The 25927-nt window shown below is 44.8% G+C and overlaps 1 protein-coding gene across 1 annotated transcript in view; it reads left to right on the top strand.

Moving 5' to 3' along the window:
- The window catches only part of SLC29A3 (solute carrier family 29 member 3), a 316634-nt gene that overhangs the window by 193888 nt on the left and 96819 nt on the right, over positions 1-25927 (top strand). Inside the window, exon 5 of the mRNA XM_078643252.1 lies at positions 7508-7670. Within this exon, the coding sequence (XP_078499378.1) occupies positions 7508-7670 (163 nt within the window). The remainder of the gene's footprint in view (positions 1-7507; positions 7671-25927) is intronic.

The following is a 25927-nucleotide window of genomic DNA, read 5'->3' as shown; positions in this document are numbered from 1 at the left end:
AGTGACCAGGGGCTCGGTAGACGAATGCCCACCTATGTCGGGTGCTTCAGAATAGTTGACGGGGACCGTGACTCTGCAGCTGCAGTGACCAGGCGCCGTCGAGGACGACCAGGAGCCAGATATGAGCTGTCCCAAGAAGGATATTGAGTACTGAGGGGTCAGTGTCAGGCCGGAGCACCAAGAAGCCTTTGCAACTGCAACCCACGCAGAAGGTCAAAGAAGTGTACGGTTCGGACCAGCAGGGCCCAGGAGACTCACCACATACAAGGGAGTCAGGGCAGGCCTGAGCAATCAGAGGAGCCCAAGGAAAACAAAGATGACCCTCAATTGGACCAACAGGCCTGAGGCACAGGAGTCACGAGAGGACCTCGAGCAGCTTTACAAAACAGCAGGCCATGGAGCACTTGGTGCGAGGTGGTCGAAGATCTTGGTAGGAGAAGTTGCCAGAGGTTGGGGCTACACGGAGCCCCATGCATTTGTTGCAGAATTACCAACAAGCATTGCACTTGCAAAAGTATGCAGTGCACAGGGGTTTGGGTATTGCAGCCCCCAGTAGGAATTCTGACCTCAAGCTTGGTGAGAGGGCAGCTCGGGCCTCGAGGGACATAGGAACCCATCTCCTGTGTTGCTGGGCCCTTTGGAGTCCTTAGGAGCTTGGGAACAGCAGAACGGTTAGCAGTGTTGCAGTGCCTGCAAATACAGTAGAGTGACCCCTTCACTCCAAGGGAGATTATCTTCAGGTTTCTTGGATGTTCCACAGGTCCTGCACGGATCCTGTATGTTGCACAGGCCCAGACGATGCAGCAGACTGAGAGGGAGATGAAGTCATGCCCAAACAAAATCTAGGGAAGTCTAAAGTGCCCAGACGGTCGAAATGCAGTGATTTTAGTTCTATATCTTGTCCATGACTAATCTAATGTCCTACAGCCAGGTAAGCCCTTAAGTACCCACGGGAGGGAGTTGGAAAGATTCAGGGGAACCTCCCAGGGGAGGGTGAGGACAGGGGGATGTTACTTCCATGTTCTTCGTCCAGTTTCGCGCCAGAGCAGCAGCCATTGGCTCCCAGGACTGGTTTGAACTGGACTGTGCCCAGGGACACCAAATGTGCCCCTCATGCAGACTTCCAGTCGCTGGCAAGCACACCCACCCAGCCCTAATACACAAAATCCTGTCTGGCAGATGGTCACACCTCCACGTGACAGGATGCCTAGTGTCCTGCCTTCCCCTGCTCGAGGTTGGCTCGGCAGTAGGAGAGTAGAAATGTGTCTCTGGTCGTCGGCAACCATTTTGGGCTGTCCGGGACTAGAAGGCTGGTATCAGGAACACCAGGAGCTCCACTAAGGACGCTTCTGAGTGTTGGAATCAAACCTCCCACACCGGTTAGCGACTCCAACATGTTTGACACCAAACACGATAGGGTTTGTTTCAGCCGTTTTAAAGTTGGTCATCACGCTGTCGCATATTGCACCTCTATACTAGTATATGGCTGCTACACTGACAACCTGGGAGAATGGACTCCCTAGGCTGCAGGGGTGTCCTTCTCATGCAGGAGCACCCTCTCACTTAGAACCCAGCACCCTGCCTTCAGGATTGTAAAGGCCTGCTATAGGAGTGACTTATAGGTTTTAAGTGCAGTGACCCTTAGATATAGCAAACCTATATCTTAAGTAAGTGGTGCATGCACCAACTTACACAGGCTACAATGACAGGCCTTTAGTTCCATGTTGCATGGCTTCTCATGAGTGGCATAATACATGCTTCAGCCCATGGGAGACTCTGGGGTACCTATGCCCTGGGTACCTGGGTACCATATACCAGGGACTGACAAGGATACCCCAGTATCCAATCTGGAGTGTACCAAAGTACATAACACAACAGTTTAGGGAGAAAGCAGATAGACTGGGGTCCTAAGTAGCAGGATTCCAGTCAGAGTAGTCAAAACAGCATCACATCAAGCCAAAAGTGTCGGTAACCATAAGAAGCAGATCCTACTTTCCTACAGTCCCTTTTCATAGTTAGCATTATTAGTGTTTTTATCTGTAATCTGGTTTTCTTTTTTTTTTTTTCTTTTTTTTTTTTTTTTATAAAACCTTTATTGTGCATGAAAAGTGTACAAATACGGGCCCACAACCGTCAGGCCGGCCACAATACTTTCAGCATAAAAGCAAACATTACAGATTCCTAGCGGCACCAGGATAAACAGTACCAATACACTGAGTAATTCTGCAAATGAATACGTGCCACCAGGAAAACAGGAGCAGTGAAGGTTAGGTTTTAAAAAAATTTTTGGGTATAAAACTTAAACAGGGAAGAATAGAGATCAAGGAGTACTGAGTCCGTGTCATAACTGCACATCATGAGTAGGCAACAGCATAGTACAAAATCATCCATATAAGCGACATCTAAAACAACATGGCGGATCAAGGCAAATCAACAGGAGCGTAGACTGGCAAGCACACGCCACGCATAGCGCCACCCACTCCTACTAACCCTACCTTCGGACCCAGGACGGAAACAGGTAAAGAAAAGCGCAGAAAATAGAAGGCCCATAGAAACAAACTATATGAAAGTAAACCCTCCCCCCCCCCCCCACCCTACATCAATGCGGAGGCTACGGCCTACCCCCCCCCGACAATGTGTCTGTCGCCCACAGGAACCCGAAATATAGAAGGAGAAAAGAAAGAAAAAGAAGAAGAAATCCCTAATATTGGAGGAGGGCCCATCCTAAATCACCCGAACTCCCCGGCCATAAAACCTCGTCCCTACCCACAATAACGAGCAGAGCGTCCATATATATAGAAAGCAGGGAGAGACACCAGAAATCGCTGCAGCACACTTCGAGGAGGCGTCCCGTCTCGGGCCCCCACCCGCCCCTTAAACACAGTCAACACAGAAGAAGGTCACGCCTAACCCTGGCCAGATTTCAAACGTCCATCCAAATATGGCCCCGGATGACACTCCGCCCCAAACAGAACAAAGGGATAAGATGGCCGCCCTCTACATGGAGAAGGTCCCCCTGCGCGGATCATACAAACACAGTCACAAACCATGGCAATCCAGAATAATGTCGCACCCGAGTCCACCCAATGCAGCACAAAACAGCAACTGAAACCCAGAGCATCTCCGGCCTGGGCAACGTAGAAACAGAGTTGTATCCCCAGCTGGGCCACGAACGAAGACAAGCGTCCATTGTCCAACAGGAAAGGCTGAGGCAGGCAGGGAAACAAAGTAGCGTTCACGACATGGGCTGGCGGCAGTCCCACAAAGGGCACAGTCTCAGGATGTTCAACAGGCTGATAGTTGCGCTGCAACAATGTTCCCATGCCGGTTTCAGGAGAGGCTCGGTCGATCACACAAGGGGGGTCAGCTGGCGAGGCATTCTCTTGCCCGAGAGTGGCTGCGTCCTGCCTCTCACCGAGCGCACAGAAGCGATCATGCCAGTCCGACCTCAGCTCGGCTAGCGCTGCAAGGATGGAGGCATGGGTGATGGAATGTGGCCGATCTAGTGAATCGGCAGTGTGAGGAACGACAAAGGGATCTGATCGCAACTCGAGATCATGGAGGGCGAGATCTTCAGGGGCAGAGACTGAATCCATCCGTACCGCGGAGGAGACGACCGCCATATTGTACACCAACCTAGGGTCCCCGCTCATTCGGGTGGGACACACGATAGGCAGCCGGGGTGTAATCGCAGATGGACGTCTGAGCTCTCCCCAGTAGCGTGCACTGGATCCTGTAGGTCCCGTATGGCAACCCGTCCCGGCGTGTAGCAATGGCAAAGCGCAGCGGCCACTTCCACCTCAGCGAAGTCAAAGCAACGCGGCTCACCTTAAGATCGGTATGAGGGGAAAGGCGTTATGAACTCACAGCCGGTCGAAGAGTCCTTCCACAGGAGGGATCAGTGCGGGCACCTGACAGGCAGTCGTAGCGGGGGGCGCAGGCACATCACTCGCAGGCGGGATCCGTATAGTTCCGGCCGTCTCCAGCTGGGCGCATCGACCCGGGGCACTGGTCCAGGGCTCGGCATCGGTCGTCAAGAAAACTCGCCTTTACCACCAACAATCGGGCAGGTAGGAGCACCGGAGAGACGCCACCGGCCACAGCGCGCCTCGCTCGTCCTTTCGCGGCTATTTTGTCGCCGGATAGTAATCAGGATAGATTAGCAGCAAAACAGGCTCGGGGAGCCGGGTGATTACACGTCCGTCTCCGTCGCCATCTTGGATCCTCCTCTAATCTGGTTTTCTTAATAGGACAGCTAGGCCTGCCAGAGGGAAATAGCTTTTGAACCTTGTCACTGTTGAGAAATGTAATCATTAATGTTCAACATGACTACTTTTAAGTACAATGCATCCTAGTTTGTGGCCTAGAAGACCTACAAAGGGGTTACTTACCAACATTTATAAGGCAGGATTGTTTTAACTGGTTGCTTTGCAGGTTTAAACCGCAACAGTAGGGCGACAAGGGAAGGTCTCAAGCCATGTTTTCCTTGTTACACTAGTGGATTCACTTTAACTGCGGCAATCCACAGGTGACAGTTAACTTTTCATGCTGTGGGTGCAGTTTCTAAACCATCATCTAAGGCCTTATAAGAGAGACAAATGTACCAGTCAGGAATTAGCAAAATTCCTTGTTTTAGGGGTCAGTTTACATACACTGACCACTTGACAGCAGTGCCCCAATGAGTACAGGCTAAACATTTGCAATATAATTCAGCAGAAAATGGGCGTGACCACACAAAAAGTGGCATTTTCTGGTCCTCCAAGAACTGGAAACAAGCAGTCTAGGACCGGTTTCAGGCTTTCAGCCCTCATCAGCCAGAATAGCTTGACTTCAGTGGCATGGAGAGCACGGGACTCACGTCAGAGCATACCTGTCCCACTCGGCCTGACAAATGCAAAAAGAACAATTGATGGACAGAATGCAGAACAATGTCATACATTCACCACAATACAGAGATCTGGGCCTAAATCCATCGTTTTGTTTCTCACCATGCCATTCCAGTTTGGACCCAGGCATATGCAAATCAGTCTTGACCCTGCGCCTAATGGGAACTGTCCAGCCTAAACTGGGGGTGAATGTTTTGATTGGTTCTGCATTCCGTCCATCAATTGTGTGTCTATTGCTTTCTTGCCCTAAGTGCGTCAGGTATGCCCAGACGTGGGTCCTGGGCTCACTGTGCCATTGGAATCAAGCTATCCTGGCTGAAGAGGGGTGAAACCCCGAAACCGGTCCTAGGATGCATGTTTCCGGTCCAGGGAGGACCTGGCTTGGCAGATCGGACTGGACTGTTTCCATGAGGCACAGGTCAAGACTGATTTGCATATGGCCAGGTCTAAACTGGGGTGGCATGGTGAGCAAAAGAATGATGGATATAATCCAGATCTCTTGACTGGGGGTGAATGTTTTGATTTGTTCTGCATTCGGTCCATCAATTGTGTGCCTGTTACTGCATCATTCAAATCATGACCCTAGTGCCTGCAAGGTAATTGCACTTGTGACTGCTTGTTTTGTAGCAAAATATCACAATAATCAGTACTCAGTGGGTTTCCTAAATCTATTGGCCCCTGTTCCACATGCTGCTCCATTGAAATCCTGGCCCTAGTGTGCGCAAGGACAAATACGTAAATCATTTATATCCGGTAATAAATTTGTTCCGAAAAATGCACAGTTGCAGACGGAATACATAATTATTGTGTAGCTAAACATAAATACGAAAGCTTTCATAAAAAGTTACTTTAAACTTATCCAACTCTCCAAAACGGGATACCAAAGATGTCATAAGTAAAGCATATGCTTTACACATTAAAGTGCAAACCAAGCATTGTTAAATTGTGTTACAATGTGGATGTCTCTTTTCTGTGAAAAGGTCTTTTCCTGTGCTTGACAGTAAATGGACCGTAAACAGTGTCAATTGCCCAAGATAACCATATTTTAGGCTGATGCTGAGACTGAAAGGCAGGTTTGTACATTGTTCCTAAAAGGCAGTTTCACAAATGAAATGAACTCACCAAAAAAAGAGGAATTTTGTAAAAATAAAAGTGCAAATGTTTTGTTCAGATGAAGAACGAGATACCTTGCTATGGCTATGTCTAAAATAAAAAGTAAAAAAAGGGCACAAACAGGCTCCTTTGAGAAAGTATGCTGCATTATTCTTTCTTTTAAAAGCCGCTGCTTTAGTCAGCCGAATGCAAAATAAACAGGCTCTCACAAAAACACAACTTGAAATTTGACTTTGGTGTTTGAATGTCCAGCAAATGGGTCGAGATAAGAACAAGATTTAAAGGTCTGTTTATTACAGAAAACAAGTTTGTGGAAGAATATTGCAAACACAGCTTTAGCATGGGAGGTACAAACTCAATCTCCACAACCTGAAGCAAAAAAAAGCCAGCAAATCAAGAGCCTGAAAACGTGAGTTACAAACTACAAAGCCAATAGCAAGCCATGGGCTGAATGCATTCCCAGGTCAACTTTCTGAAAGTCCGCAAGATGCCTTTTTACATACCAGGCAGCTGCACTGTCTGGTAGGCGGCGACCTAAAAAGGATGATTCACCTTCTGGGATTACGCCTACAAACTTTGTGCAAATTACCAGAGGGGAGGTCCAGATACAAAACACAACAAAAATATATCTTTTTTTAAAATGTATGTCCGCTCAACCAAGTTTTTGCCAGAATATAGTTTTAGTCCCTCTGGTCTCCGACTGCTAAATCGTTTTTAAAAAGGTGTTTCAAAGTGTACAAAAATGCAAGCAGATAGTTTTGGGTGATGCTTGTTTAACAACGATTGATAGAGGTGTTTAGCGAATCATTGAATGAGTAGAACTGGGGACTTCTATCAAAGAAATCGAAGCGCACACCTTTCCATTTGGTGTGTCTTTTTTATTAACTAAATGTCATTCCGAAATAAAAAGGTCAAATGATGTGGAGAAGAAAGGTGCAAGATACCTTTTAAGGAGGAAAATACATTTTCATAATATTTTTTGTGTATGACAGCTGCCACCTCTCATTGGACTTGTTAGCATTATAAATAATGTATTGTGTTAACTAAGCTCTGTATGTTGCTAATTCTTTTGCTCTTGTATTATGTCAACCTGAGTCCGTACTGCCAGTATTTAAACCCACTATCTTCAGGTTACACACTGATCTCAGTGGTGAGCTATTTTACTTGCTGAGAGTCTAGATTATTCTAGTTTAGTAGGACTGCAATTTCAGTTGAGCTTGCTTGGTTAGAGACACAAGTTGAAGAGAATTGATTTTAAGTTGCATCTGGCAGAGTCTTCGCCTACAAAAAGTACAAGACTCATATCTCTGAACCAGTGATTCATGTAAAGTTTGCTCTGAAAATAAAGTAGAAAGAAAAGACTGTGGCATTATTGTAAACACTCTGTAAAAGGAGCTCTGGTCGTACCACAAGAGAATCAGATTATGCACAAAATAAGATTTCAGCTCCATGTGGCCTTATGGCTACTATTATTTGTGTTATAGATTACTTTTTTTTCATTTATACAGGTCAAGCCATGGGTGGACTGATTTGTGCTGTAGCATCCATAGTGGACTTGGCAGCAGCAACAAGTGTCTGTGACAGCGCCCTTGTTTACTTTCTGACAGCAGACATCTTCATCATTGTCTGCATCATTGCTTACCTAATTCTTCCCAGATTGGAATATGCCAGGTAATGTTTCACAAGAACGCCTATGTCTGTTTGTTAGCCCTGTTTGTACTGAGCATTTTCCTGAATGGATTGAAAACCCAGGCTTTATTCTACAGAAAACAATGTAAATTGTATGAATTTGATTGAAAAATAGTTTGGCCACGTGTTTTATGCATCAAAGGTTATTGCTCAAATCAAGCATAAATAACACTGCCAAACAAAAAAAAACATATACATCAATTAAATGTGCAGCCCACTACATATCATAGGTACATAAATCGTTCAAAGTGCATGCAGAAATTCCATAATCATGTACACTATATCCCAGTGTTAAAAACTCATCAAAGTAGTCTTGTGTCCAATATAATATCTCCTTTTTATGTCTCGCAGACCAGCGTTGCAGCGCGTGCGCTCTGCTCGCTCTGCGAGGCTTCTTGTGATCGATACGATTTCAGAAGTGGAGTGTAAGCTCTGCCCCTTCTTTCCATTCGCTAGCGTTATTGTGCATGCTAAACCCTGGCTTCCCATTGTTAGTGATGCTTTTTAGTCCCTCCTGGTTACCACCCTGTCCAGTTTTAGCCCCGCCCACCTGGACTGGATGCTTTACTGGCGGCGGTACACTCTCTCCTTCATCAGTTGGTGTAGGCACTTGCTTTTCTCATTCAAGCGCCTGCCTTTACGCAGTGACGACAGCTTGTTTTACTTTGTTTTACAGTGGCCGCGGCACCCCGCTTTAGCCTTAAACATGTGAAGCTAACGCGCGGGTGCCGCAATAACTTCAAAAGTAACGCAATCGGAAAAAAATGCACACTTTTTTCCGATTGCTTTACTTCTGCAGCTATCGTGGCACCCGCCCTTTGATTTTAAATGTATATCACGATTGCCGTCATTCTAATACAGCGGCTTTCATCTTCCAAAGCCTTTCAGCCCGTTACCCAACACAGCGCCAAAAGGGAGACTTTAACATGTAAAGCTAAAGCGTGGGTGCCACGATAGCTTCAAAAGTAAAGCAGTCGAAAAAAATGCACACTTTTCCGATTGCTTTACTTCTGCAGCTATCGCGGCACCCGCCCTTTGATATTTAAATGTGAATCGCGAGTGCCGTCATTCTAATACAGCGGCTTTCATCTTCCAAAGACTTTCAGCCTGTTACCCAACAAAGCGCCAAAAGGGATAATTTAAACACTACACACCCAGCTAAAAACAAAAAGCGGGAGACACCACCAGCCACAAGGTCCTGCTCATACCCACATCCGAGATTCTCGCTGGCAGTGCGGTGACGTGAAACGGGCACACGCCAAAACTGCATTTCTAAACAAAATAGCCTACTTTCATTTCCACCACGTGGCGGCCACCGCGAGTACTACAGCGGAAACAACCAAATCCATGGGGGCTCTACAAGCAACAACTAGTAGAGGTTCCTTTCGTCACTCCTCTTATAGGGGCGCCTCCAAGACAACTGGCACAGAAAACACCTCTTCAACATACAAAAGCCCCGCTCAAACTTCCCCTAGCAGAAGATATTTTAGAGGGACTTACAGAGGCAATAGCAACTGGGGCAGAGGACGTGGTTCTAACACCCGCAACTCCCCCACCACAAAACAGAGACTTCCCTCCACTCCCCCCAGACCACTCCACTCCGGTCGGGGGAAGACTTTCACATTTGCTACCGGTCTGGAATTCCATCACCACAGACAAGTGTGTAAGACAGATTATCCAGTATGGTTACTGCCTGAAACTTTCTTCTACTCCCCCCCACATACCTCCCAAACAACGTCCAATGTCTACAGAACAGCTAACGCTTCTCAAGCAGACAGTTCTCTCTCTCGTGCAAAAACATGCAATATAGCCGGTTCTCCTACACCAGCAAGGTACGGGGGTTTACTCCCTTTATTTCCTCATTCCCAAAAAGGACGGCCCTCTCAGGCCAATATTATACCCTAGACCGTTAAACCTGTACATACAATCTGACCACTTCCACATAATCACTCTACAACAGGTCCTCCCTCTGCTCCAACAAGGCGATTTCCTTGCCACTCTAGATCTCAAGGACGCCTACTTCCATTTACTATTCACCCTGCTCACAGGAGATACCTATGGTTGGTAGTGGATGGACAAAATTACCAGTTCAAAGTCCTTTCATTCAGGGGCACTACAGCACCCAGAGTCTTCACAGAATGTCTTGTAGTGGTAGCAGCCTACTTAAGAAGACAACTCATTCATGTGTTTCCTTACCTAGACGACGGGCTCATAAAAGCCAAGTCACGCAGCAATTGTGTACAACAAACACACAACACAATCCAGCTGCTACACAACTTAGAATTCACAATAAACCTTACCAAGTCACATCTCCAACCGTCCCACACCCAACAGTATCTAAGTGCAACAATAGATACTTCCAAAGCCCTTGCATACTCCAATCCAGCCAGGATAGCCAATATGGAAGCCCTCATAACAAAATTTCAACCGCAACACTCACTACCAGCTCGAGTGTTCATGCAGCTAATGTGTATGAAGGCCTCTTGCATCTTAATTGTCCCTTACGCGAGACTCCAATTGCGTCCGTTACAAGAATGTCTCGCACAACAGTGGAACCAAGCTCAGGTCACCTTACAGATCTGGTGTTGGTGGACAGCCGCACATAATGCTCTCTGTAATGGTGGAGCACACAAAATCTTTCCAAAGGGCGGCCTTCTTAGACCCCGTTCCACAAATAGTGTTAACAGCGGACGCATCGCTCACCGGCTGGGGAGCTCATCTCTTAAATCACACCATTCAAGGAATGTGGACCCCTCAACAAAAACTCTGCATCAATCACCTGGAGTTACTGGCCATATTTCTCACCCTAAAGTAATTTCAGAAACATCTCCTAGGCAAAACTGTCCTCGGTCGGATGCACAATATGACAGCTATGTACTATATACAAAAACAGGGGGGAGGGGGGGGGGCACACTCTGCAGCTTTCACGCCTAGCACAAAGCATTTGGAGATTGGCCATTCCCAAAACATATACTTCTTATCAGAGCATCTACCTAGGATACACAATCAAATTGCGTACCGTCAACAACAGCAGATTCACGAATGGGAACTTCATCCGCAAGTTCTTCATCCGTTTTTTTCAAATGTAGGGCCACCCAGACATAGATCTGTTTGCCACACATTTAAACACAAAATACCCAAACTTTGCCTCCAGGTATCCCCACCCATTGTCCAAACGCAATACGATATGGATGAACTGGTCAGGCAGATTTGCGTACGTTTTTCTGCCTCTCCCGTTCATTCCATTACTGGTGCGCAAGCTCAAACAGTCTCTCACAATGATCCTGGTTGCTCCAACATGGGCCCGACAACCATGGTTCACGACATTGCTAGAACTCTTAGTAGCTCCGCACCAAAAGCTGCACCTTTCCCCAAAGCTTCTCACACAGAACCATGGAGAGATAAGACATCCAGATCTAGCTCAACTGAACCTAGCAATCTGGCTCCTGACGCCTTAGACTTTGGTTACCTTAATCTCCCACCAGACTGTATGAACGTCATTAAAGTAGCTAGACGTCCTACCACTAGGGCATGCTATGCGCCTAAATGCAAAAGATTTGTGATTTACTGCAATAACAATACAATCAATCCACTAGATGCTTCAACTCAAAACATTATCTGTTATCTCTTGCATCTACAAAGATGTAATCTGGCATACACATCCATATGATTACATCTTGCTGCTATAGCAGCTTCCTTACAAAACAGACAACACTTGTCATTGTTTAGGGTACCTCCCATCAAAGCATTCATTGAAGGTCTTAAAAGAATAATTCCTCCCAGAATTCTACCCTCTCCAGTATGGAATCTAAACATTGTCCTTACTAGGCTCATGGGTCCCCATTTCAACCTTTAAATAAATGTGAGTTGCAGTTCCTCACATGAAAAGTGGCTTTCCTTGTGGCCTTCACATCTCTCAGAAGTGTAAGTGAACTCCAGGCATTAACCATACAAGAACCATTTTTGCAAATACATCACAACAAAGTGGTTCTTAGGACTAACCCTAAATTCTTACCTAAAGTAGTTTCAGCTTTCCACCTTAACCAGTCTGTTGAGCTCCCAGTATTTTTTCCTCAACCAGACTCAGTAGCTGAACCGGCTCTTCAAACGCTTGACGTCAAAAGAGCTATTCTTTAATACATTGAAAGGACAAAAAGTTTCAGGAAAACTAAACAACTATTCGTAGCTTTCTCACCACCACATAAGGGCAACCCTATATCAAAAGCTGGAATTGCCAGGTGGATCGTTAAATGTATTCAAATATGCTACCAAAAAGCGAAGCATACATAATCCATTCCCCCTAGAGATCATTCCACGTGCAAAATAGGAGCATCCATGACATTCCTAGGAAACATCCCCATGGTTGACATTTGCAAAGCCGCAACATGGTCTACACCGCATACTTTTACAAAACACTACTGTGTAGATGTGCAGGCAAAACAGCAAGCTAGTGTGGGCCAGGCTGTACTAAGAACACTTTTTCAAACTACTGCAACACATACGGGTAGTCACCGCTAACAGGGTAACTGCTGTATAGTCTGTGCAAAAGTATGCAATCTACAACTCGTATGCCTCGAACAGAAAATGTTACTTACCAGTATGCATCTGTTCTTGGCATGTTGAGCTGTAGATCTGCATACGCTCTCCCGCCTCCCCGGACACCTATATGTGTTGCAGTACTATCTTACTTAAATACATTACACATTAACATCTTTTGTAGTTCTAACTAACTCCATCATCACCCTTTATGGCGAAAACAATCTGGAGATGGAGTCGATGCCCATGCGCACTACTAACCAAATGAGTCACCTATCTTGTGACTACAAAGACTTCTACAATAACAAAGTGCAAATATCCGAGCCCAACACGAGATAGCGATCTATGCAAAAGTATGCAGATCTACAGCTCTACATGCCAAGAACAGATGCATACTGGTAAGTAGCATTTTCTTTTTGCAGCTGGCAAGGGGTGGAAGAAGTATGGTTCGGGTAGCTTCAACAGCCAGGACAGGTGCAGGTGCTCTGTAAGATAGCCCAAATTCTTTCTTGACCACACTTTTCTCCCTGACCTCATCCCAAGTTCTTGGAATCCTGCCAGGCCTCGCCAGTACTCACTTCACTTCACCAGTGACCGTGTGTCTTACTTGGACGTTGCTTTGTTCGTCCCGGAAACTGTTCAGTTCCTGTAAAACACCCAGACGTTCGTTTCAATCAAATGGTGTTTCTGCTGCCACTGTGTTGGGACTCTTGAGGTCTGGGACCCACATCTTCACCCCACAAAGGATTTAATAGGGAGTCCGACCACCCAGGGATTTTCTAAGCAGATTGTTAAGTGCCCTCTGGACCCCATTTAGATGATGGACCCAACTGCAACCTGAGCCTAGTACCCTAAGACTGCTTTATGTCACAGTTTTCTCTCTCCCTACCAAATATTTCTCAGGGTGGTATGGGGAGGAATGCAGTAGGGTCACAGCAAAACTTCCCATGGTATCTTTGTAAACCCAAGAGGCAAACGCCAGTCCCTGGTCGGAATGTAGTGTGCCAACTGCATATGGCCCAATAAAGACTCACAGAGACTTTATAACAGTTTGTGCGTCAGCTAACCGCTGTGGCCATACTCATCAGAATTCAAATCAGGAATCCACTGCAACCAAGCTAAACTTGTAAGCCCCATCTGATAACAAAAGGCAGCAATGGTCCAGATAAACATAAGCCAGAGGCTTGCTTGAAATTAATAGAGGTGCCTGTGGTGGGCGTGCCACAGTGGAACCCTTCATCTGCTGGCAGATGTCGCATTTATGGACAAAGTCCTTGGTCTGTTTGTAGAGACCTGGCCAACAGTAGCGTTGCTGCAATAATGAACTTGTAGCACCCACTTCTGCCATCTCCCCATACCATACTGGACACGGTGGAGACGCAGCGAGAGGCCTGCCGGTGCAGAGAAGGCGCACACAGCTCGGGTAGGAGTTACCGATCCTATGGGGATCCCGCCCGCCATTGCCGACATCCACCGCGAGATGAGAGACGGTGAGCGGGGACATTCCTAACATCGCTGGGAGTGCCAGGGGGCCTGATGGTGAGCCCGCGAGGCTGAGCCCCCCGTCACTGTCCCCCTTGGTCATTTTTAGGGCATAAGTCTGTATTGGAGAGCCTATATTTAATGAGCCTGACCCCAAAATGGCGCCTACAAAAGATCGTCGCCAGGGGTCATGGGGGCGACATCCCAAGGGAGGCCCCCACAGACATCAACAGCATAGTGGCCACAGGTTAGATGGTAATGACAGCAACAGCACCGACCTCTAGAGAAGACTGCGATCTGCTTTAAGACCAACCAAGTAATACTCCAGAGGGGCCCTGATCCCAAAATGACAGCTGTCTCTCCCCCCCTAGCAACTACACCTCGGAAATACCCACCTCGGGAGACAAGCAGTCACTGGCTCTGCCCTCAGGCTCCTCCTCTGCACAACAATCTCACCCCCCCTCCTCCCCCCCCCCCTGTTGAGCAAAAGATAAAAATGGGGACCGGCTGAATTTTAACACCAAGATCAGAACCCCTTGCCTGACCCCAAGATGGATGCCACTATAGTCCCTTCCATGTTGTGCTCCTACTTCGAGATATTTAATTTGACATTGACCATTCCCCCATCCGGACATTGAATCTGTGAACTTACCCCCGACCGTGGAGACCTAGTTTTCTGGCCGATGCCCGGTGGAGCTACCTGGTAGCTAGAGAGGAGATGGGCTATGGAGTTTCCCCCTCGTCCGTCACCTACCCAGCTGGACGTTGGGCAGATTTTTTCCTGCGTCTCTTTGTCATATGCTCCCTCCTACTCCTTTACCCTACCCCATTACCCCTCTACGCTCCATTTATTTTGCCTTCTATGTTCTTTAAATGTTTTCCAATTTGAGACCTAGCTATTTGGCCATTGCCCGGTGGAGCTACTTGACAGCTATAGAGGAGATGGGTTTTGGGACTTCCCCCTCGACCGTCACCTACCCAGCCAGACTTTGGTCAGACTTTCCTTCGTCTCTCTGCCGTACCTCCCTCCTAACACCTGTCCTGGCCCTAGTCCCCACCCTGTTTATCTCCTCGCTCTACTCCTCTCCACTTTCCTGCTGCTAACCTCTGCCTTCACCTGTCCTGACCCTTGTCCCCACCCTGTCTATCTGCAAATTTTCCCTCGTCATTTGAGATCTAGCTATTTTGTCTGATGCCCGATGGAGCTACCTGGTTTAGCTATAGGAGAGATAGGTCAGGAATTCCCTCCTTGGTCGTCACCTACCCTGTCGGCCTTTAGACAGACTTCATTTCTCTCTCCCTGTTGTCTCTTCCCGTACCCCCCCTTTCTCTCCTTCCATGCCCCCTCCTCTCTACGCTCCATTTATTTTGCCCTCCATGTTTCTTTAATTGTTTTTCCCATTGAGACAGAGCTATTTGGCCAATGCTCGGTGTAGGTACCTGATAGCTATAGAAGAGATGGGTTTTGGGACTTCCCCTCCACCGTCACCTACCCAGCCGGACTTTGGACAGACTTTCCTTTCGTCTCTCTGCCGTATCTCCCACCTATCCCTTTACCCTTACCCCCTTCCCCTCTACACTATCTCGCCTTCTATACTCTTGCAATTGTTTGTCTAGCAACTGATGTAAATTGGAACTGATGTAATCTTGTAATGTAATTTTTGTGGAACCTCATTTAAAGCGCTCTGATACCTCCGGGTCTAGCCAGCGCTATATAAAACTCTTGAATGAATAAAAAAATAAATAAATTAGTATTACTCTATCCCCCACTCCAGGTATGCGAGCAAATGGTATATTTTGGGCATCTAACTTGTAGGAGTACTTGAGTGGAAAGCCTTTCGGCAAGTGGGTGCTGTTGCGTACAGCGTTGACATCCACCATGATGTCTGTGTCTGTTCTTATGCTAGTACACGTTATTGCAGTAACTGCAGCAGTTTGCACTGTCGCTTTTGCTGCTTCATCAGCCAAGTTGAATACTTACACTGATTGCCCAATGGTAGGCAGGCAAAGTATACCAGCTTTGGCCTACGCCAACTGTACTGTCCTGATGACAACACCCGCAAATGTACTGCAGAAACTTCTAGACCAATTTTTTATTTTTATGTCTAGCTTAGATTTATTAGTCAATCAGCCCAAAATTCATATGATTTTTGGGCATCGTGCAAGGGCCGGCAAGACCACTTTGTCAATAGGACCAAGATTAGTAAAGTTCCATTGTATCCCTATCTGGGCGTATTGTTCGACAGACTGAGCTGGCGTACTTTCAAAGACAATCGGGCAGCTGATTTAGCTAGGAGTATAGAAGCAGTTGTAGGATTTGTAACTAGACTGAGTAGCAAACCCATTAAAGAGTTGCTGGAAATCTACAATGCTAAATACCGCTCCGATGCAATTTATGGTGCCGGAGTTTGGTGCATCTGTAATCAGCCGGGGTTGGAGAAAGTGGAAAATGGCTTCATGTAAAGATTGCTTTCTGTACAAGAATTCAGTAGCAATTATATACGTCATCTGGAAATTGGGCTTTGGCATTTAAGTGATTTTGCGAGTCTGCAGCCCCTTATTTTATGGTTAATGATATGGACGGAGAAGGAGACTGCATTAAATCATGCAGTCCTGATTGATTTCCTGGCTCTAGAAAAGAGCTCTAAAATACCTTGGCTGTCATAAATATCTAAGGCCTGAAGCTGGCTGGCACTAGAAGAGTTGTTCCTGAATCCTACCCCCTTCAGGCCCAGCTTTGGAAAACATCTGGTGAAAGCCTTCCTAGATAAATGTGGTGAAGAAAGGATGCCAAGATACTCTGGCCTGTCCATGGTTGTAGCTGATGTCCTAGTCAGAAACTCTCTTGGTATTGATCTGTATCCTTTATGGTTGAAAAATACACAGCACAGGTACCTGTTAGTCAGATTTCTCCTTAACACTGCTCATTTTTTTATGTCCTACCCAATACTAGGCATCTTTTCTGCCACCATTCCAGCCTGTCCCTGCAATGGATTGTCTGTACAGAGCACCACCTTTTTTGCAAATACTGTTCTGTATTGAGGTCTGAATAGATGTTACCACTCTTGAAGCCGGCAAAGATAAGGCAGTGCAGGGCTACCCTGGAGTTCCTCTAAAGTTTATCTACAGTAAAGCTATGTTATTCAGTCGTGATTTATATGCAGCGGGCTATACGCCTGCGCTCTGTATTATGTTCAGCATAAAATTGTCCTCTGTGTTAATTGCCTTTTGGACACTGAATGCTTGAAATGCTCTTGGCAGTTGTATTTTATGCATTTTATGATCTACTAGTCAATCCAGATAGTTTTAAACAGGGCTTATTTACATATTGCGACAGAATTGTTTTGCAAACAGCTATGTTTTGCAATTAGTATACCATAGTGTTTTACTATGTAAAATGTATACTATTTTTATATCGAGCCGTTTAAGGTCTTTTTATATTTTAAATATTTTCATGATGTATATGCTGTTTACGTGTAGTTTAATGATTTTGATCAAAATCGAATAAAGGATTGATTGATTGGTCTAAGTCCCCATTACCTGAATGCAAGGTATGTAGGTCCCTGTCTTGGTCACAAGTTGGACATCCCTCCTCGCAGAGGGTAAACAGGAATCAGCTGGGTTGAGAATCCTGCACATCGACAACCTTGCAATCACAGCAGAAAGCTCCTCTGATTTGAGCATGGAAATGTGTCTGTATTTATAATAACATCATCCATACTTCTGTGTCGAGGCTTCAGCCGGGATGACATTGTTTATTGTCTCTGTGATAGCCCTGTCGCCTCATGGATGAATAATATACAACATTTTCACAGTGCATGTCCAGGCCTTGTACTGAAGGTTAAATGTGTTGTGATAGTGTACTTAAAAAGTGTAATTGTAAGCAGTGTGGTTTCGAAGAAACTAATCTGCATTGTCATGCAAGCAAATGTGTGTCAAAAGTCATCTTCTCAAAAAGAAGGCAACTTAAGAAATGTGTGTATGCAAAATGGTAGTTCTTCTTCCTTGGCCTAAACTAGTCTTGTGACAGAACAAGCTGACATACAATCTTTGGGAGGATTCCCAAAATGTCTTTCCTTTTCGGATATGTATACGTACTCACACGGTATGTATATCTCAATGCCAAAAGGAGCTCTTTTGCTCTGTATATACTGCATGAACAACAGCCACCTGTTGTACAAGATCAAGGACTCATCTGTGGCTAAATTCCTTTCAGAAGTATAAATATCTGGAAATCTGGTATACAAATGTTGTACGACAGGCCAAATTTTGAACTATCTGCCACGTTCTCGATGGACCCTGGGAGGTAAAGCAGAATTATCATTGAAATGCTGCGGTAGCAAAAACCTATTTCTGCTCATGCTGATGCAAAGCTGGGTGTTACCCAAACAGTGAGAGTAGACCACTAGGGCTGTACGCGTGCTTTGCACACTATCCTCATTAAGAGCCTATGTCCCAGAGATTTATTTAACTCCCTAATTGAAGTGGGTGCCTCCATACCTCCTCAGGAACATTTTGGCACACAGATTAGTTTTGTGTACAATTTCCTCAAGGAAGTCAACATTTAGAAAGAGATGGATGTAGTCAATAGGTAAACAATTTGCTGTATTGACTTTAAATCCAGTGAACATCCAGTGATGCAGTGAACAAGGAAATGTGGGTCTGCAGTAAATTGAAACACTGCCAAGAGAGCACTCCGTTTGCACTTAACGCCAGACGTGTCTGCTCTTTGGAGTTGGTCTACCTCTCCACTGTCCCTTTGCTCCACAGATTCTGCTTACAAAGGGACATTACGACTACCAAGACCATGTTCCTCAAGATATCTGGAAGACTAATCGAACAACTGAAAAATCTCTTTCAGATTCTGCTCCAGTTTCCTCTCCCTCTGATGCTCTCTCAGTATCTGATCCTGCCTCAGAGCTGTCCTCTGTTACTCGGGCCTGGACAACAGTTATACATGAAGGCACCATCTCTGTTTGTCTAAAATGGTCTAAAACCTTCCTTCTGAAACAGTATGCCCTATGTGGAAGACAGAACTTGGGCAGGTTAGGGACTTTAAAATCCATTTGTTGGATGTAGAGGAAATGTCTCATTTTTAATTGAATATGTATTTGAAACATAATATTAGGAACAGTGAGTTGGCTTATGATCTCCTATTGGGTTTGGGGAATAAGAAGCTGAATTTTGTTGTTTCTACATGTACTGAGACATAATCTCAACCTTCTCTTACCTGGAATTCAGACCATTGAGTTCGCCGTTTTGTACTCTTGCTGAGAATAAACCTTGTACTGTTAAACATGGCCATTGCTGCCTGGAAATGTTTAAAGCTGAAGGACAGATCATGTGATCTGTGTATGGTCTCTCCCTAAGACCTAGCCCATGTCTTATTTGTCTGTCCTTGGTTCATTTTAATCGTCTGCATTTCTTGAAACCATTGTTCTTGAAATATGGGGTTTGTTAGATGAATGATGCACTGCATTTTGTTGTGAGCCAAAAGAATGAAATATTTCTTATAAAAAAACATAATTTTTCAAATTTTTAAAGTTGTTTGGTTATGTGATTTTGTGTTATTAATAAAGCGGATCCCATGATAGATCTACATTTCAATACAATTTAACTTGAACTGGAAGGCAAAACAATGTTTAGAAACAGTGGGTGGCTGTGTGAGTGAGATGTGTCAAAGTGAAAGAGCAACAAAACACTTAGATTCTGGATTCTGAGATCTGAAGAAAATCTCCAAAGAATTTCCCAACGACACTAAAAGAACCAAAAAAGAACAAAGTGTTATTTCAACTCGTAACATACCCAGTACTATAAGTTCAGAGGGGTATGCCCACACCAATCACTGTTCATTTATTATGGCACTCACATGCAGCAGCCATAACTTTATGTGGGAGACTGCTAAGCACAAGCCATATCAGAGTCCGGCAAGGACAGAAAGTGGGCCCGGGCACCACAATAAAAGTGTCCTCCATTACCAACCCGATAGCTAACCAACCTTTTGCAAAGCCAGTAGGTCTGTCGTACACTGCTGGTCTTTTGACCTTGTCCATGCCTGTCTAGTTTTGTCATGGCTTTTACACAACGTTATTGTTTGGGGACCTGATGGTGTAATAAAACTGTCTTTGCTCCCAAGAAGGACAAATTGACATACTAGCCCCTCGAACTGAAGAGCTCTGCTTTGTATATTGATGTTCTCCTTGAGAAAAGGCAGAATGACATAATTCTCAGTGAATTACCAATGGCTAAAGTGGGCTGACCTATTGCTTTGAGAGGTATATTTTCAAGGAATTGGCGTAGTTCAGCTCTCCATGCGTTGGCACACTGTGTGCTGCCTTGCGCCATAATGCTGGTCAGAGGAATACAAACATTTCACAAGAAAATTCATCTGCTCATATATTTATTGATTCATTTTATATGTTGTTGTAATACTGTACTCGATATATTCATATCATAAAAGTACAAACATTTCTAACATCAATCCAGATTTTAAAAAGTATTACATCCATTTAAACATAAAAACAATAAAATGCTATAAACAATTAAAAAGCCCAGTTAAAAATGCATTCACAATAGTATTCATATGGCTGGATATACAAAGGAGGTTTAGATTTTGTTATCGTTTAACAGTCTTGTGCGTATAAACCAAGCACTTGCAAGGTACTTTGCAACCCCGCAAACAATGAGCAAGGATGTTGTATCAGTTAAAAGGATACGCAAAACAATCCTAAAATCTCTGGCACCCAGTTCGCTACACACAGGTTTTAGCCATCTTGTTCTAGGGCGTTTGTAGGCCTTACAAGCAAACAAAAAGTGAGGTAGGGATTCTTTCCTGCATGGGCAGCCTGGACAAACAAGGTTATGGTCCCTCATTCTTTTCCACCCCTCTGTAAAATTTTTAAGAGGGAGTATTCCGTATCTCATTTTCAAAAAGAGAGATCTATCTCTTGGAATTCGGATGTAGTCTAGAAAAGGCTCAAACTTTACAGTGGGCTTGTGTTCCAAAAATTGGCTGGTCAACGCCACCCATTTTGTGCTCTTTAGTTCCTCAGCCTGCACCCACTCCCAGTAGATTTTTTTGACAATTTGCTTATGCGGTGGGGACTGGGTAGCCCAAAATTCGGCCATTCCTGAACTCACTACCAACTGTCTCGGTTTGTTCAGCCACTGTATCTTATTCGAGGTATTCAGGGTAATCAATTCATCCAGCACCTAGGCGTATTTTGCCAGTTCTGGTGTCCTTCTCAGGCGCACCCAGAACAGCAAAGGACGGAGGCGTACTATATCTGCAATTGAGCGTTTACCCATATCATTGAAGAGTGGTTTCAAGGGGGTCGAGAGCAGGAGGGATACTAAGTCTCTCACAAACTTATTCTCAGCTATTACCAATTCCACCGTATTCGCGCATCCCCATAATTCAGAGCCATAAACCGCTGAAGCCAGCGCCTTGCCCTCGTAGACGGTAAGAGCCGGGCTATCGGCCTACTGGTAGACAGCCATTGATTCCTCAGGATAATTCCAGAAACTCTTTTAAGGTTTAGGAGCATCTTGGCCACGTGGGAGTCCCATTTCATTTTATTATTTATCCTGACTCCCAAGTAGTCAAATTCCTCCACCACCTCAAGCGGGGACCCATTTAAAGTAATGTTTACTCTCCTAGTTTTTTTTGGGGAGGATAAGACCATCAACTTAGTCTTAGTGGTGTTAACAGTTAGCCCCCGCTCATCACAAAACAAACTAAACGGGTCTAGTAATTTCTGGAGACCCAACAAACTAAAACGGTCTAGTAATTTCTGGAGACCCGATTCATTTTATATATTTTCAGAATAGTTTTGATTCCTTTAGTTTTTTTCCTTTCAGTTCCTGTAAGAAATTGAGATAATAGTTGTGCAGGACACGAATCTTGCGCAGGTAATAGGTTCACAATTGTCTCCTCACTGAAATCCAAGCCCCATTGTAGCACTTGACTCTCCCTAGTTAGCGAAGCAGAGCAATCCAAGGCCTTATCTGGGAGGAGGTGTGGACCAGCAATACCGATTCGCTGACAAGTAGCAACCACAATCAACAAATGATTGCCCATTCAGTGCTTTTTCATTGAAAATGAAAAAGTACATCTATTACACACACACTACTGAATACTACGCATTCATTTACAAATATATACACAAGGTAGATTAAGTACAGGGAGAGAGATACAGCCGTACTTAACATATATAAGCAAGCCATTCCATCTGTTTGTTTTACTAAGGTTCAAGCATAACATGTTACCATGGTTGCTATCTTTCCCCAGGGGGTTTGCTAAAAGTGGGACTTTGGGGCCGTGCCCTGGTGATAATAACTCTGAGCAAAATGTGCTTCACATGATTTTTTTCTGTAAGTTTTATGTATTGCCACGTAAGAAATTCATTTTGCCACTGTTAAGAGGTTATAACTTCGAGCAGGTCAGACCAGCTCTGGTCTATCTACAAATGCTTGGGACCACTGTGGTATGTTTTGGGGTGTTGAGTTATATTATTGGGGCGATGAGATGCAGAAAGAAATTATCATTACCCTAATACGTCTTTCTCCACCCAATTTGAAACATTGTCCCCAGTATCTTAAAAAATCTTATGCTGTGATGACTATTAGATGAATTTGGAGTTTTTAATTAGAAGAGTGTGACAAACTTTTTTATCTTGTACATTTGTCTGTCAAACGTAAAGCATTTTTTATATTACAATGTATTTAGTGGTATCAGTCGAGATATGTTAACAGAAGTAATTATGAAGTGAAATACTGTGTTGTGCTTTGATGGTTTTAAACTTTTTAACCGAATAAAGCAACATTTTTGACTTTGACACAAGGTAGATGAATTACTTTGATGACATTCTGAATATCACTTTTCACCCCTTGTGGGTCATAAACCCCACCATCAAAATTCCCCTCACCTATACCAGACGCAAGATCACAATATAAGGAGGTGTCACTTTAAATAAAGCAAGCTTTTTGACTTTTTCAAAGGGTCACCCTATCAATATATGAAGCAAGGCTATTGTCTTTGTCAGGGGGTCACCACATTAAAATAAAAGGCAAGCCTATTGGCTTTGTCAAGGGATCACCTCAACAATAAGAATAATAATCACATATTAAATCCCCATTGTACCGATGAAATCAATAACTATGTTAATATGAATTAATCATGAATATACCCATTGCAGTGCTCATCAGTAGTCTTGTCAATAATTTTAGATAACATGGTAATATAAAAAATAACAAGAGTCTGAGTCTTTTCTCAACCAATTCAGGCCACATAATGAGACCATAGGGCCAAACACAAGGTGTCACTTCACTCCTTAGCCAAGAGCAAAAGCTCCAGCTTTAGGAGTGCTTTAAAATGAGTATGACTCGGCCTGGGGGTCATAATTACAAAGACCCTAGAATATAGGGGAACTTTGTAAATCAATTCTGGAGAGAGGGAGAGTGGGATGCTGCACTCCATGCAGCCCCCACCACCCTTCAAATGTATGTTGCTGGTGTTCCTGCGCCTCCAGGGTATTAAAATGAGCCCTTGCAGTGCAGTATGGGGAGCTCCCTTGCTGGGAGAAACACCTATTTTTTTCAGTGGGTTTGCCCGCTGCAGACATTTTTTTCCTCTTTTTTTATGTTATGGGTGCTCTGGTCCCATCTGGGGTACCAGGTGGCAAAAGTCACCTTGGGGGCTCGAGGGGTAACCTAAAGAACCCTGCGGTCCTACAAGAACCCTAAGCTTTGCAGGAGCTGGCATCCTGCAAGTTTTGCTCCCACAGTGTGAAAACACTCCCCTCTTGCTCCTGTGGCAGGCAGCAGTTCGCTCCACCAACTCCTGCCCACAGCTGGCTCGATGTTAGGCGCGCCCACCAAGAGTGGTCTTCGGTCCCAGGGAAGTGAACCGCGGCTGTATTTTAATGAATTGCAGCAGAATGCTATGAACCCATCTTTGTGATTGTTTTCTCACAGCAGGTCATCGATCAAAATATTTAAAACGCCATAACTCTGGTCCTGTTGGGCCGATTTGCTCGATCGTGGGCTCATCTTACTCCTGGCCACTAGCAGGGCTTTATTTGCTAAGAGCTGATTCTGTCTGTTCCCTATGCCAGTTTTCTCCTCTCCTGCTCATGGGGGCTTCTTGCGATCCTGAAATCAACCTCGCCCACACTCTCAAGCCCCATAGACTCCTGGATTTCTTGCGTGGCACTTGGAGTGGTAGTAGAGTCAGGAACTCTCCTCCCCTCCCCTTTAGGTCCTCAACTGCAATAAGTGGGGCATTGGCTCTGGAGAGACCCATCTAGTCCTAGGGGTTAATTGTAGGCTCAGTCCATAGTCTAACAGGGACATCCGGTGGCTCCTTCTTCCAGCTGGCAATGATTCTCGTGTTGTCATTGTCCAGGGTCTTGCTCCTATTTCTCGATTGTGCAGATGTTTATAAGTGTGGGATCTAGATGCCAGGCACCCCTGGACAATCTTAGGATGCTACATCATCCTTCCACCCTTCCCCAACCCTCCTGCATAGTATTCTAAGACAAATGTCTGAACCCTTATGCCCCTGGTCACAGCTCCTTTGCCCACACAGAAGTGTAGCTATGATAATGGGCAAGCCCTCCCTGGTAGTCACTTCAACCCCCCCCCCTCCTCCCACCCCCTTGGTTTTAGAGTCAAGTTGGAGAGATGCACAGTTGAAGGGGGAAGGCCCGGTGACAGTTGAATCTGCTTGTGAGAGGATAGGCCCATTTGATTAGTTAATCCCCGGGCACAACTCCCAGGCCATCCTGTCAAAGGAATGCCAGAACCTGCCCACACCCAAGTCCTTTGTCCTCTGTCTGTGAGCAATCCATATTGCATTACAGGGGAGCCATTTAGCTGCCAGGTGACAGTTAAATGCATACAAGCCTAGGACAGAAAAGCTTACAAAATTTTAAAGTGCCTTTTGCTCTGTAGTGAGACACAATTCTATTGAACTATTACATTGGATTTTGGATAACTATAAAAATTAGTCCTTGAATTATTTCCCTAGATGCTACCAATCTGAATTCAGGATTTAATAAATGTACCACTGTAGCCTTTGTTTTCCTGTGGAAGCAGTGAGCCTTGCTATTGGGAAATTAGCTTTTGGGAATATTTCACTGTAAGTTAATATTCAACATCAACTTGTTCATGCCTACCTTTAAATAGCGTGCACCCTGTCTTTTTTAGCAATGAGGCTTTCTTAGGGCTGACTTATTAATATCTGAAAGAAAGGTTTAGACCTGCCAAAAGGAGTTAGTTTGACAGTAGCAGTTTTAAATTCCCACAGGCAGGTTACCTGTGTGCTATTTCCAGGTTGCACACAACAGGAATATGTCATGCGGGAATCCTGCATACATGCGCACACGTGTTCATGTATAACCAGCTTGATGGCCCTTACCCTAACTGTGCTGCATCAGCCATATCTTAAAAGGTGTTCACTGGCAGTAAACACGCTGTGTCCAATTGTCATGAAAATACAGTGAGCTAGGCTCAGGTAGTGAGTCTCCCCAACAGAAACAAAAGGTTCTGGTGTAATAAATTGGTGGAACCCATTTGCAAGAGTTCCCTTTTCTTAGGCAAAATAAAAATAGAAACTTAAAAGGCATTCCTATTTTTGATGAAGTGTATTCCTGGAGAACCAATTCAATACATGAGTGATAAACTATTTTAGCTCCTTCGATGCTTGTTATCGACTCAGGTGTTTAAGCATTTATTTGGAGAAATAATGTCCACATGAAGTAAAGTCAATCTGATTAACAAGATTATTCTAACGAATAGTCAAGTCAATACATGTGTGATAGAGGATAATAGCTAATGGTTTAGAGAAAAAGTTGAGATTTTAGGGATTTCTTCAATTTCAAATGTTTTCAAATGTTGAATGTGGTGGAAGAGTATTCCATCGTGTGGAGCTTTGAATATAGAGAGTTCTGCCTAATTTCACAAGTCTGGTCTGATGAATGGTGAGCTGTGTGACCTTGACCGACCTAAGGCTTCTTGTTCTTAGATGTGTAGTAAACAGCTTCATGTGATAGTTTGGCCTGAGACCATTTACAGCTTTGTGGATGACGCAGACAGTTTTAAATAACAAGCTTCCTCTTAGCTACCAGTGAATGGACTTTACTGTGAACAAGACGTGATCTTGTCTTTTCTTGCTTTTAATGTCACGCAGAATACCGACCGAGCCACATGATTTGTTGTTT

The sequence above is a fragment of the Lissotriton helveticus genome, chromosome 5_1 (assembly GCF_964261635.1).
Source record: "Lissotriton helveticus chromosome 5_1, aLisHel1.1, whole genome shotgun sequence".
In the NCBI taxonomy this organism is placed as follows: domain Eukaryota; kingdom Metazoa; phylum Chordata; class Amphibia; order Caudata; family Salamandridae; genus Lissotriton; species Lissotriton helveticus.
This window is presented reverse-complemented; position numbering and strand designations above follow the sequence as displayed.